Genomic DNA, 14,304 nt, shown 5'->3' on the forward strand with positions numbered 1-14,304 from the left:
TGACTGCTTCCCCCAGGTGTAAAGGGAACATTTTTATGCATGTGCTGACAACCTTAACCTTGTTTTGCCAGTTTCACATTTTCTGCATCCATCCTTGGCTACTACTGTACACAGCTGCTTGCAACATTTTTTTTTTTATTATTTTCACATGAAGGTTCTGTAGAAATTCTAATTCTTTGAGAATGACAGAGATAATTCGCATAAAGCAGTAGCTTGTGGTAGATATTCCCCTGATCGGAGCTTTAGTAGGGAAACATCTCAATTCTGGTGATGAAACCAATTATAGGTCGGTAACAATGGGGATTCTCAGATAAATCTGCACTTAATGCCATTCAGCAGCTTTAGAAGTGTGCTTAACTGTTTCCAACTTCATGAAAAAATGGGTGTTTGGCTACAAATCACTCATTAGTACTTTAGTTAGTATTGTATCACTTTTAGCTTTTGTGCTAAAACTTTGATACTTGCCATGTAAGAACATCTATCTCCAATTACACTTCAATGGATTTGTTACCAATAACTTCCAAAATGTGCGACATATGTCTCATGTATAACTAGACTGTTATCAGAGGGAGGTAAAATGCTGTGTTATTCTGGAGTGCTAACAGAAAAATAAGTTTTTAATTTATCTATCTTGTAGTTCGTTAAAATAGGGGCATGCCAGGAATAAAACTAGGACCAATTCAGAATTGTTCCAGAACATATTAATGCTTTTATTCTGCTGAAGAGGCGAAAATAGGAAGGGCTTGTTAAAACCAGTATTTGAGATTTCCACCCTACCCCTTTTGATTTCCAGGCACCATATTATGGCGGTGGAGGTGGTGTTGGTCCTTTTCCTGTGTCTTCCAGAGGACAATATGAACACTATCATGCTATTTTTGACCAGATGCAACAGCAAAAGGAAAACATTAGAGTAGCTGAAGAGAGGGAAGCCAAATTGAGGGCGAAAGTACAAGGCCGAGAAGTTGTTGAAAGGTATGGATACCTTCCATTAGAAGTTGCATGTGGTCTGCTTTAGATGAAAGTAATGAAAGTTACTGTACATATTTGTCTACAGAGGAATTCCACCTGGAATACGTCCAGGAGTTCCTAAGGGGCCTGCGGGTCATCACCATTTACCTGATGCGGGTGCAGTTAGGAAAAAAATGAAAAGATTGAAGGAGGTGTCTAAACAAGCCAATGCAAACAGGTTGGACTATGATAATCCATAAATCTGTCCTTACATGTTAGATTCTTGTTCTGTGTCTTGTTTCACTTAGTAGTTGGACATGTCTCAAAATCACGTTTATCCATTGGTACTGTGCTGTCTGTTTGTGTGTTAGACCACAATTCTTTTAGAACCAATGGAAACCTTGGCTTCCCCAATAGTGGAAAAAATGGATTACTAACAACTGTAACTAAACTCGATTTCAGCCAAAATTTTTGGCTTAATGCAGTTGCAGATAACATTATAAGCCTCCTCCTTTGCTTTTTTCATAGTTCCGCTTTTTGTATTACCTGACAAGATGCTTCCTTCTCCTATCATCTCATTCTGATTGCCTTCTCTACATCTAAGTATTTGACTCTCTAGCATAGGATGGTGTCTAGAATGCTCCCAGAATTGTTAGCTCCTGTTTATTGATCAGTGGAAAAGTTCTAGGAGCTTTTTTCGTCGAGATGTGAATGCCAGATGTTATAATGGTGTGCAAATTCTAATTTGCTGATGCTTATTCTTTGCAATGACTATAAACTGAGTATTTTATATATAAAAGGATTGTAAAGAAGCATTGAATTTTTATTTTTTAATGATTACACTCTTTCAAGTAGCTTCTTCAAAACTTCTTTGCTCTCCTTCAGAGCTGTTAATACTGCCCAAAGAACTGTGTCCACACTTGTGAGCAGTAAATGGGAAAATATCTTTCCTCTAGAAGTTTAGTACATGTGCGTTACTAACCAACTTTCCTAGAGGGATAAATTTCCTCATGCATTATTTAAACTTCTGCAGATCCAACGATGTATCCCATGGAGGAAGAAATAAATAGAGTTAATGTGAGGAAAAGGAAGTGGCCAAAGAAAACATTTGTTCTTCTAAACTAATTTTATTCAGTTTTATGTTTTAATATATTTTGCCTTTGTAGATTTTTTTTCTATTTTAAAATTTGCAGCAATAACATAACACGTTCAACACTGATGTTACAATTTTGCAAGCTACAAGGTATATTTTATTTTCTTTATAGTAATCTGGGCTGTTGTGAGCAAATTAAAATTCCTCCTCGTACAACCCAGTACTGGAAGGTGTATTTTCGCAGCTGATGTAGACGCGTATTTCCACCCTCCTCTATTTATTCTCAATGCTTTGCACAAAGTGCCACAATCCTCAAGTCTTGCCTAGATTAGGAAACACTGTTTTCATCGCACATCTGACAATGTTAAATGATAGTTGGTTACACCTGGGTAAACTCTTTTAAATGTGTTAAAATTGAGAGGAACTATAGTAGAGGGCTGCAAATTATGAATAATGTGGATATCATGAAGAGAAACTGATTCAGTATTTTTCAAATATGTGAACTTGGAAGCACTCAATGAAAATACTGTGCAGAAGTTTCAAAGTAGGTAGAGATTTTTTTTCTATTTATAAGCTGGATTACCTTTAGCCTTAAATTGAGGTGCTGTTTCTTAGCATTTAAAATGTGGTAAGTATTTGTACTTTAATAATTAGAAGCAATTTTATTATCATAGTTAGCCTAGCAGTATTTCTCTCCTGCAGTTTATTCTTTCAGCTGGAGGTGAAATATAAAGATAAGCATTCAGGGTGTTTAGCTCAAACAAAGAATTTAAATAATTGCAACTTTCTTAAAGATAGGTAATTTAGAGCATATATTAAAGAAGTTGAGCAATCCTCAAGTTGCAATCTTTCTGATTACACTACCACAACTAATGTAAAGTCAACAATCTTTAAAATTGTCTCTTGGACAGAAATGCAATCCAGAAGAAATCTAGTTGAAATGTTTTAGGAAAATGAGTCACTTAGCTTTAGAGTAGGGAAAACCATTTTCATAAAATTTAGTTGAAATAAGTTTTTCCTGTGAATTTGGTTTGAGACAAGTAGGTTTGGTGGTTTTTTTGCTTGGGAAGCACCTCTCCTCCAACACTGTAAGCTAAGCTTCAGCTATATGACACAGGTTTGGACAGATTTCACTATCCACATGTAATGAACAGTTACAGTAAAAATCTTATAGTGAGTCAAATATGTGTATACAAAGATTATCAAGTGTTTGTTTCTTCACCAGTAACACCTACATAGATCATCTTACCTTTTCAAGCAGGTACAGCGTTTGTTTTACTGTATCAAAGTAGTTTTGTCTCTGTCTTCCTCTTATGAATTGTAGCATATGGAAACATTTCATTTCCTTGTTGCTTGGGGACGAGGGGGGTGAGGCAAGAGAAAAAACAAGATGCAAGGATGTTTAATTAGTGTGCTAATTCGTTTATGAATTAGGAGCAATGGCTTCTGTATTGCAAAATGATTCTTTCTTTAACTGTCTCAGCCTGATGGGTTATTGCTATCAACTTATTCCAATTTCTTCCTGCCTGTTCCTGGACACCCAGTATTCCTCAGTCAAACGAGGCTAGGGGAACCTTGGAGAGGGGATTGCCTCATCATTCTACCATTTGTTAGAATACCTTGCACCATTTCTCAGTGGTTCTTTTTAATAGAAAGCTGTTTCTGAGTCCACTTGTAATGGTTCCACTACAAAACGATTGTATGTATGTACTAGGAGACTTGCCAGATGCTCAGTTACGGTAACTTGAACATAGCCTTCTTGTCTACCCAAGCAGGTCCCTGACCTGGGGTGGAACATGTGAAAAAACCATCTTGTTCTGGCTAACTCTTAAGGTAGGAAAATTCCTTCACAGTTCCTTTAAAAACAAACAAAAATCCCCCAAGATCCCCCAAAAGGAGTTGCCAGAACACTCTGAGAATACTAGCACTGTACTAATTATCTAAGTGGTAGAAGCTCTTACTCCAAACGTAGGTCAGTCTTGAAAGACTGCTGCAGTATTGACCTTACTGACTGGCTCATGTGATGAGTTCTTGCTCATCTCTGAAAGGAAACCTTGAAGGAGTCTTCTTTTTCACAAACGCTAACAATAATGAAACAAGCTGAGACATTTTCAGAAATAATCACACTTAGATTGTGTTTTGACATTCATTTTGTTTTGATGACCAGGATCTGGAAGGACAACACGGTGTTTTGGTTTGGTTTGGTTTTAAATTGTTCTTTTAACTTAGTTGAGCCTATTTTCCTCTATTTTGTGGAAGTCTGACTTGTATTTTGGCTGATGAAAGGCATTTTTTGAAGATGCCTTACTCACAAAAAGTTACTTTTTTTGTGTGTGTCCTAGTTAGAATAAATTCAGAGCGGGGGGTTGAGTGTCATATTTCAGAGACTTTCATCTTGCTATGTGTTGCAATTACTCAGGCAGAAAGGATGGATAGCTGCAGATAGAGCAAAGCAAGTTGAAGAATTTTGGCAACGAAAGAGAGAAGCCATGGAAAACAAAGCTCGAGCTGAGGGACACATGGTATGGAATCTGGTCTTCCTATGTATAGTACTGTTTCAGCATGCTTTATGAATCTTTGAAGTAGCATCATAACCACGAAATGCTGGCTAAGTATTTTCCTTAAGTATTTTTAAAAAAAAAAAAAAAGAATGGGAGGTAGGTTTTTTGCATTTTGTTATTGATTTTATTAAAATGTAACAGAATTGTGCAATACATTTCTCATGACTGTAAATTTATTAAAAAAGAAAAATGTCTTTTTTTGCATGTGTCTAACTTGATATTGTGAATTTTAAAACATTCTTTTACATTTTTTTCTGTTCATAGCTTTAAAGTTTTGGTTAAAATTAAACTTCATATATTATTCAGTAGCCTGAACCTAAAATGAAGTTTTATTAAACTGATACAGCTAATGATCAGATACAGTAGTGTGTTTTACAAAAACACATTCTGCTTATTGAGAAGGTGTTATAAAGACATCCATCTTTGTCAAGGTTGATGTTTCTAAAACCTTTACTCTTTAGAGATTAACTAGTGGACAGTGTCACAAAATGTCCTTTGTTCTTTATGCTTGCAGTTCTAAATTCAATATTCCTTTAGGAAGTTTGTTTTGCAGTAAAAATATGTTGGAAATGACTCATTTGTACTAGGACTTTGTGTGGTTGGACTATGTGTTTTCTCCATAATGTGGAGAGTTTTGCTTTTTGAGTGCTTCTCCACACTATTCATATACAACCATGTCACAATATCACTGTCAGCTGCTGAAATTAAACTGACCGTGCTGGCATTGCAGTGAGATGAGACCAACTGCAGATTTATAAAAGCATCTCCTGAGTTATAGCTGAATATCAGATCATGATTTACAGCCAGGTCTTTGTTTCAGGGATTATTTCACTTACAGTGAGCAATTGTTAGATACTTTGATTCATTGCTTTGATGGTGAAGTATCCTTAGATTAGTATATATGTTTTAAAGCACGAGTCTTCCACTTTAAAACTATGGTTCTATTTTTTAAAACCTCCAAGACCAGTAAATAATTTTGAAAAAATGAACAATTCTTGTTAAGACTGCCTCTTATTAGACAAGTCCTTAGTAGTACCTGCTTCCATTTTGTTCTTGACTTTGTTGGCATTAATATAAATGTATGAGATCAATTAATGCAAGATACCCAAGTATTCAGGTTAATGTTTCTCAGGTTTCTCTAATGTATTCAACTGAGCCCAAATGTTTTATTCTTAACGGGCTGCTGTAATAAAACAGGGAGGTTACTGAACAGTGTAAAAGTAACTTCCAGATGTTTAAGACTTGTAACTCAAAGCCAGGGTCCCAAATTCATGTATTATCATTTGCCATCGATAGCAGAAGTTCTCAGCAGCTTCCTTCTATTCATGCAGGAAAATAATTTGACTAGCTGGCAATAGTTCTCATATAGGGATGGGACTATTGTCCAGACCATGACGATCTAAGAGGAGACATCAGTAGGAACTATCAACTAATATGCAGCTCTGTGTTGTATAAAGACTTGTAAGTCAAATGACTCGCACTAACTTACCCAGCTTCTGTTAAACGTAGTTGCTGTCAATTTTAATTTTCAAGTGACAGTCTAAAGTTTGACTCAGTAGTTGCGTTGATGATACTTTCAGTCATCTTTTCTTTAAGACAGCTGCTGACCTAATTTACTACTTTACTGTAGCTGTGTGGCATTGCAAAACATTGAGTCCTGGTCTTGGAAAATTTTAGTGTAGGCAGATGAGTAAAAGGTAACAATCCACAGAAAGGAAATCAGTTCTCAAAAATCTTGCTTCCAGTTTCTTTCTTGTTTAAGTGCAGTGATATACATCTCCATCAGTTTGAAAATACCTAAAGTAACTTGTATGCTAGAATGAAGAAGAACAACAAGATGACTTGAATAGTGCCAGTTAGTTTTTGTAAAGCCCAGGAATATGCATTAAAAAGTTAAAAATAAACCCAAGTATTTTCTGAAAAGGTGAATATGGAAAATATTCCTTTCCATTTTGTATGACTTAATACTCAAGCTGAAACCAGAATTCATGGAGTCCTCATGAATGTATGCTACTTCTTATCCACAGGGTGGTTCTTTTAATTTGTTCTCTGATCTCCCAGACACTAAACCACAGAAATGCAGAAATGTGCTGTTTCCTTGAGTTACTGATTTTTTGCTCAATCTGAGAGAGTATTTAGCCAGAATATTTGGATTCAGTCATCTCTACCAAGAACTTAACTGGAGTATTTACTTACTGATGGTTCTTTACACTGAAGCTTCAGAAAGCTAAAGCCCTGGTATTTTATAAGGCAGAAGGTCGATGCAACTATCACATGTACGCTTACTGTCTTTATTGTATGTTGAGTTAGCAAATCAAGATATTTTTAACCTGTTCAGCAGAGGTATATCATGAACAAAATAATTTAAATATTTTGGATTTTAATCAAAGTGGGAAATCTGGAGTTAAGTGATTCTTGTGCTGTTTTGTATTGGACTTCCTTAAAGGTTGAAATCCTTTTGGTGACAGTTAGGACACTAAGTACATCACACGAACCAAGACTATACCCTATGAATGCATATGCATTAAGCATTTAACACAGCTTGTTAGATGTAATAGGTATATTTAAGTATTTTATTAGGTTTTTGAGTTTGCTACTTGTAGTATGTTTTTTTAAAAAGTCATCATTGTGGAAAAAGCTTAATCCAAGAACATATAAAGATTCCACTTTTATTTTAGGCTTGGCTCAAAAATGGCAGAAATGCCAACTCTGTGCCACAATTTACATATAATCCAGATGTAGAAAAACTTGTGCCCATCAGAATTTAGGCTTTCTAACATAGCAGGAGAAGATCAGAATTGCAGGGAGAAGGCAACTATATTCTTAAAGCTCTAGTCTCTCTGGCTATTTAGGATTTTTAGGTACTACTGTCATATGTTTCGTGTAAGTGAAAAGGGGTTATCGGTTAAGTTCAGAATAACTACAGATTATTGATGGATTTGGTTTCTTGTAAGTGAACAGTTATTGGATAAAGCAGATAATTTTACTGCCTCAGCCACCTTAAATTTGATACCATTAAATGGTAAACAGGGTACACTGCAAAACGTGGCAGATATCTATGGAGGCAGGCCCATTTCTGCAAGAGGAAGGAAATCCAGAAACAAGGAGGAAGAGGTATGCTTGCCGCATGTTTGCCACTTTGCTCATCACACAAATAGCACTATTTTGACCTTGACTGTGCCTAGTTTCCCTGCATGGTTCATCTGTGTAACAAAATAAAAGGACTTTATAAATTCCTAGGAAATAATTTACTGTATGAAGTTCTAGAGGTTGCGTGTCTTTTTTGTTTGTTTGGTTTTTTTTTCTTTTTTAAATAATGAAAATAATAGTTGTCTACATCAGTCTGTCTCAGAGAGGTTCTTGAATGTGCATACATATAGATATGACTCTGTATATCTTAATCCTGTTTTGATAAATATAACCATTCCTAGCCTTCCATGATATAAAATGTGATGATAGCTTAATACTGGGAAACATACGTTCCAGTTTTCTTTATTTTCATTAGATGAGAGTTTTTCTGGAGATTAGTAAATGCTAATATGGTGATAGTAATAGTTGGGGGGGGGTTCACCCATCTTATTTTTTTGTGGAATCTTATGTATTTTAAGTTAACCATACTGGAGACAGTTTCAGTATAACTGAAACTTATTTCCTTTCTTTGCCTTAGGAATATTTGGCAAGATTAAGACAGATCCGGCTACAAAACTTCAATGAACGTCAACAGATCAGAGCAAAACTTCGTGGAGAGAAGGTTGGTTTGAAACATAATCTTAAATACTCATGGAAGTTGGCTGTCGGATGTATTCTTTTATCCCTGCAGGAAGACTTCTTTCGTATATTCTCGAAAATGTATTTTTGACATTCTGTTCCACAGTTAGTGTACTTCCATCTCTTCTTCCAGAATATGCAAAATCTGTTATTTCAGTGCTTGAGGTGCAGCTTCAGTGCCTGTAAACTAACAGCGTTTTAAAAACAAGACAATATAAGGTTACATCTGAATTTGTCACGTATATTTCTCATAAAGCACTAGCATGTTTATATTTATTTGCTTTTTGTTATAGGAACTTCTCCAGAATTCACTTTTTGACAATGCTCACACAGAATGCATATGAAGCAATTCTTTTCATACATTCTGTAGGTGTGTATTAAAGTTAAAAACTCCTGGCATGAGCCCAATTTGATCAATACACTTTTTTCCAAACATAGCTTTTCCAAAATATGTTCATAATACAACAAAAACAAAATAATACATTCATAAAGTAGACTCAGAACAAACACTTCTTAAGGTGTCAAATGAATAACCCAAGGCACCCTTGAAAGCAATCCATTTACTTGTTTAAAAAAGAGTTTCATTTGAGAGGCAATCTATGTAGTAAATATGGTTTGGAGTTTGTTTCCATTTTTTCGTTAACCTACTGTGTGATCTTGTACTCCTGTCTGTTCTTCCCCTTCCTGTCCATTGTCTTAATAGGCAGTTTGGGTTTCCTCAAGTGATTACCTGCTTATTTATTCACATTGTGCTTTAAAATTAGAGAAGTGTTCCTGCCCTGCCTCGCCCACTTCAAGCATCCGTATTAAGTGCTTTCACATGCATCTTATGTATAGTGAGTGGACATATAAGGCAAGAGCATGCCCAGTACCACTTAGTTTCTTTGGACCACCATCCCAGCTAAACAGAGTTCTGCATTGCTGTGGGTTTGGGGGGGGGTGGTTCTAATGCTAAAATATTCTATTTTTTTCTTATATTAGTGACTTCTTTTGAATTGTTTTCTTTATTTTCTTTAACTTATACTGCACCTATCTCGCTGGTGAGACGCAGAGAGCCAAATTCAATCCCTTGATTGAGGTGCAGAACTTCTTTAGTGCATTGAAGAGGAACCCATGCCCCTTTAAATGTAAAATGAATGATCCAGAGCAAAAGTTATGTATGTTTCTACTGAGAAGACTATGCAAACTTTATAAGATGTGCTAGTGGCTACGGCTGGCATGGTACCAACATGGGCCGTTCTCCTAAGTTTGTCTTAAGGAACAAGAGGAAAATCAATGTGAGTCTATGAAGTTACTGTAGAGGCTGGTCAGTGAAGTTTATCACTAGTGATGTCTCATATAAAATGCTAAGCTGGTGCACCATAAGCACATGCTGTCTCAATTGCATTTGGTGCTAGTTTCACTCATAATTCTGTGTCTCCTCTGCTGTTTTGGACAAGCTTCAAAACTGATACAGTGGGACTAGTCATCTCCATACACAGCCCTATGAAATCTTACTGTGGCTCCTGAGTACCCTTAGAATACTGACGGCAGTGCTAAAATGTTACCAGTATAGAGCTATTGCTGTACTGCACTGTTTCTTTAATTTTTTTCACTGAGCAGCTGTGACACTTTCTCTCAAAATTAGGAGCACCTAGACTCTACCTGCGGTATGGTTAACTGCAGAAGTAAAGGTACACTCCAGAAACCTTTTCTCTGGAGGCCAAGGCTGCTTGTGCTAGTAAAGTCAAACAAAATTAGTTACTGTGACCATGACATTAATTCTCTGTATGGGTTATGAGGCATATCAGGAACCTAACTTCCTTTTCCAGTGGCTGTACCTTACCTGGGGTAGTGTTGTATGTCTCAGAAGGTATGCCACCTACAAAGGAACAGAGAATAGATTAATAACTTTCCAGGAAGTAGGCCTAAATTAATTTTCAGAATTCAGAGACCAAGTTTAACAGTTTCTTTTCTTGATGACCTGCGGATGCAAACTTTAGCATGGAGGTTCACTTCTAGAGGAACACTACCTCAGACCAAATGTTGTCATAGATATGTTTATTTCCTTATGTTGATTAACAATTTTATATCTATTGCTACTGCATAGTATCCTATACTGCGTAGTATCCTATTTTATATACAATAGATGAATATGTATTCATTTATTTGCCTTTGAAAAGTGTCAAATTATTCTTTTGAAGTTTTTCTGTCTTCAGTATTCTTTCCAGTCATCTTTTTTCCTGTTAGCTGACTGAAGCCAAGGTGGGCATGACCTAATTTTTTTTTTTTTTTTCACTTTAAAATTTACCTAAAATTCTTGCTTGTGTTTTGCCAAATTATTTTTAATAACACTCTTTTTCTTATACTGCAAGAAGCCTATTAAATAGGCCTTCTAAATAGTTTATTTTAAATAAAAGGTCTGCACAAGTTGGTCATGAACAGCAAAAGGCTCCTGTCGGAACTTCTTTTGCGTAACTCTGTCAGTCTGTTCTGTAAATAAGAATATGCAGAGGCCATGGAAAGAGGTAAGAGAGATTGAAAACAGAGATTTCAGAGGTAGACCTTATATATTCTTACTTGTTACCATTTCCCCCCCTCACCCATTCCACCTTCCTTGGAGCACATACAGTGGAAGAAACTGGCATTCGAGAGCTTCAAACCTTTCTTGTATACCTTACTTGCAGAGCATGCAACAGTGATGAGGGGTGGCAGGTGAGAGCCCAGCATCATTAGGTCACTTCCCTTGCAACAGTAGGCATATTACTTTCTTCCTGGCTTGTAAAAGCTTCTTTTAAAACAAAAAAAAAAAAACCCACAAAACCAAACAAATAAACAAACAAACCTCCAGAAATCTCAAAGATGAAGTTCTGTCCGAGTAGATGTTACATTTGAGCGAGGAGTTACCCAGGGAAATTATGACCCGTGTTAGTTGTATAATCAGTCTAAATGATCCGAGTAGTCACTTATATCAATCAGCTTTTAAATACATGAATTAATGATAATTCTTTGAGGACTCTTACATTGCAGAATGAAGCTGCCAGTTCTGATGGACAAGAATCAAGTGAAGAAGCAGAACTGAAACGCAAAAAGATAGAAGCACAGAAGGTAATTGTGGGGAGAGAGGAGATGGAACTTACTGTTTTCAGATTTGTTTCATATCTCCTGAAGCTTCTTACATTTCATTTTGCTATCAATAGTTTGTTCATACATCCACTATAAGAGGTTTTTATTTTAACTGTGTTGAGGTAACGACTCTGTTCAACTGTTTTATCTCAGTCATTTTAAAATATGTTGTGACATAGCATAGCAAGTCAAGGATTTTTGCCATCCCTGCCTTTGAGATTTTTCTTTAGGTTAGCTTTAGTCCTAAAGGCATTTTTGGTATAACTAAAATAGCATTTTGATACTGAAAGGGAAAGGACGGTGTACCTTAAATAGCAACAACTTTATTTTAGTTAAAAGAATAAAGGAAGGCAAAACTCCTTACATGTGCTGACACAGGCTACATGTGGATTGGAAGGTGAGCTATGTACCCCTGTGATGAAGTACGTTTAAAGCAAATGTGTTTCACAGAAATCCAATGTTTGATTGGAACTTTATTCCATGTGGTGTTCTTATATCAATAACTATCTCTACCATATGATACATAGCAAGTGTTACTCTATCCTATGATTTTTTTTTTTCCCCCCATCATCTGCAAAGAGCAATCTAAAAACAAGCTAACCTTATGCCTAACCTTAAAACTAGAGGTGAAACAGCAATTGAAGCTTTTTGTGTTTATGTTGAATAAGTTTGTAAAGTTTAAAATGAATATTTAATATTTTGTGATTAATGCATTTGGCTTCAAAACTAATTTTAAGTAGAGATTCTAATTTTACATTACTCTGTTTAAGTTTACTATGTACGCTAAAAATATAACGATGTAAATCAAGAATTGTAATTGAGTTTTGAGGAGTTGCCAATTATATTCAACATAGAAGATCAGTTATTGCACTTGTGTGGTGATTTTGATTGTCAGTGGAGTCCTCCTTTCACAGTCTATACAGTAATAAGTGAGAGAAAGGAAGATGAACTAATCCAAGAATGTTTCTTTTTAAAATGTTCCATGGACTGGGGTACTAATGCTTTTCATGATTTTAAGATAATCTTTTTTTGCTTGTTTGTTTACTATAGGCTCAAGCAAATGCTCGAGCTGCAGTTCTGAAAGAACAGTTAGAGCGAAAGAGGAAGGAAGCATACGAAAGAGAGAAAAGAGCCTGGGAAGAACATGTAAGAAAATAAATCTGTTACACGCAGTCAAAGTATGTAGTGCTGTATCTTTGTATAACTAAAATCGTATACTGTGATTTTTCAAGCTTAGATAACTAGTTTGTCTTCTGAAACTGAGGAGAGTATCTGTCAGTCAGAATTCTCTCATTAAAAGCTTAATTTTAGGTATACTTGAATGAAGAATTTGGCTTGAGAATTTGAGGACATCAAACCTAAGAATCATTAGGATCACCTTAAGTATTTTATTAATGATCTGTAACTTACCAAAGCGTACTTAATCTTATTTTGCTTCTGTGTGCTGTGGAGTGACAAGTCCATTTACTTATATATCACTACAAAAACCAGGATGTTGTGAAGCTGATAAACTGGAAGTAGTTCACATGTGCAGTTGGCAGTTGTCTTTTGTACGAAAATGTGTGGCATTATTGTCCTTTTCTAAGGTTTACATGAGCCTATTTGATAATACTGTGTTTAATGTGCAAAGTCTTGAAGTTAATTTGATAATTTAAATTTATTTTAATTGAATCTATACAGCTGATAGTGAAAGGGGTAAAGAATCCTAATGTGCCTTTTCATGTGGGAGCTACGGAACACAGTCCTGTGCATGGACTACAAGAGCTTGGAGCACCTCTTCCTAAGCCACAACTTCCAGTGAAGCCCTGTACACCAGTCATCTCCATGACTTCTGCTTTGAAGGAAGTGGGTGTGGTAGGTACTTTTGCTAAGAGGGTAAAATTAATGAAAAAAAAAATACTGATTTGAAAAAGAATTTTTAGAAGAATGTGTAGATTAGGTAGAAAAAAATCGTTAAAGAGACTTGTTGCTTCTAATTAGGGAAAGGAGGGGGGAAAAAAAAAGAAAAAAGATGTAAAAAGAAACCAAAATTTGGAAGCTGTTGAAATACATCTGTACACTGAAACTCAAATTCCATCAGTTTTGAACAAAATGGCTTATTTATGATGAACCCTAGGCAGCAATTTAAATTTTGATCAAGGCAGTCATGATTAGTGGAAGAAGACATCAACTAACCAGCATTTCCATCAGCCTCTGGAAGAGGGGAGTTAAGAAGTTTGTAACCTGGTGGAAGTGAGAAAATAAATTCTGAATGATAGGACTATTTTATATTAATTCTTGTTTTCAGTGAGTTTGAAAGTATCTGCTGATTATAACAGAGATTATAAAGTTTAAGAGACTTGAATCTGATAGTGTTGTCTCTTCCTGTTGTCTAAAACAGTATTAGAGACTTCCTAATCTCTATTTTCTGTGATTTTGTGTCCTGATACTGTAAATGCTTACACATTTACCTTGACTGCCACCATTTGATTTAAGTAACCATTGTGAAACTGAGCATACAAGTGAATGTTTTTACAATTTGAGTTTTAACAATCTGTGTTAATTTGAATGCTAACTTTTGGGTTTTTTTACCTAAGCTATTTCTAGATTTCAGTGTAGTGTGGGATTATATACTGTATACAACCCTGAAGGCTATGAATATGGGAATATAGTGAAACTTAGTGCTAAATAGTGTATATAAAATATAAGACACTGAAAAATGTCAGCGGATAGCTGGAAAAATAAACAAATCATGTTTTGACAAATATTTAAATCATTAGCATATTTTTTCCATGTGGATAGTTTGTTTTACAGTAATGCAAGATGGTGACTATGACTAAAAATTAGCAC

At 35.6% G+C, this 14,304-nt stretch overlaps 1 protein-coding gene across 1 annotated transcript in view; it reads left to right on the forward strand.

Moving 5' to 3' along the window:
- NEK1 (NIMA-related kinase 1) overlaps positions 1-13,329 on the forward strand; it is a gene marked incomplete at its 3' end in the record, with an annotated part of 30,297 nt that extends 16,968 nt beyond the window's left edge. Inside the window, exons 15-22 of the mRNA XM_009586811.1 lie at positions 794-972; positions 1,055-1,186; positions 4,461-4,563; positions 7,633-7,716; positions 8,270-8,353; positions 11,380-11,457; positions 12,526-12,621; positions 13,156-13,329. Of these exons, the coding sequence (XP_009585106.1) occupies positions 794-972; positions 1,055-1,186; positions 4,461-4,563; positions 7,633-7,716; positions 8,270-8,353; positions 11,380-11,457; positions 12,526-12,621; positions 13,156-13,329 (930 nt within the window). The remainder of the gene's footprint in view (positions 1-793; positions 973-1,054; positions 1,187-4,460; positions 4,564-7,632; positions 7,717-8,269; positions 8,354-11,379; positions 11,458-12,525; positions 12,622-13,155) is intronic.
- Positions 13,330-14,304: the final 975 nt, after the last annotated feature.

This window comes from Fulmarus glacialis, unplaced genomic scaffold (assembly GCF_000690835.1).
Source record: "Fulmarus glacialis isolate BGI_N327 unplaced genomic scaffold, ASM69083v1 scaffold47501, whole genome shotgun sequence".
Lineage (NCBI taxonomy): Eukaryota > Metazoa > Chordata > Aves > Procellariiformes > Procellariidae > Fulmarus > Fulmarus glacialis.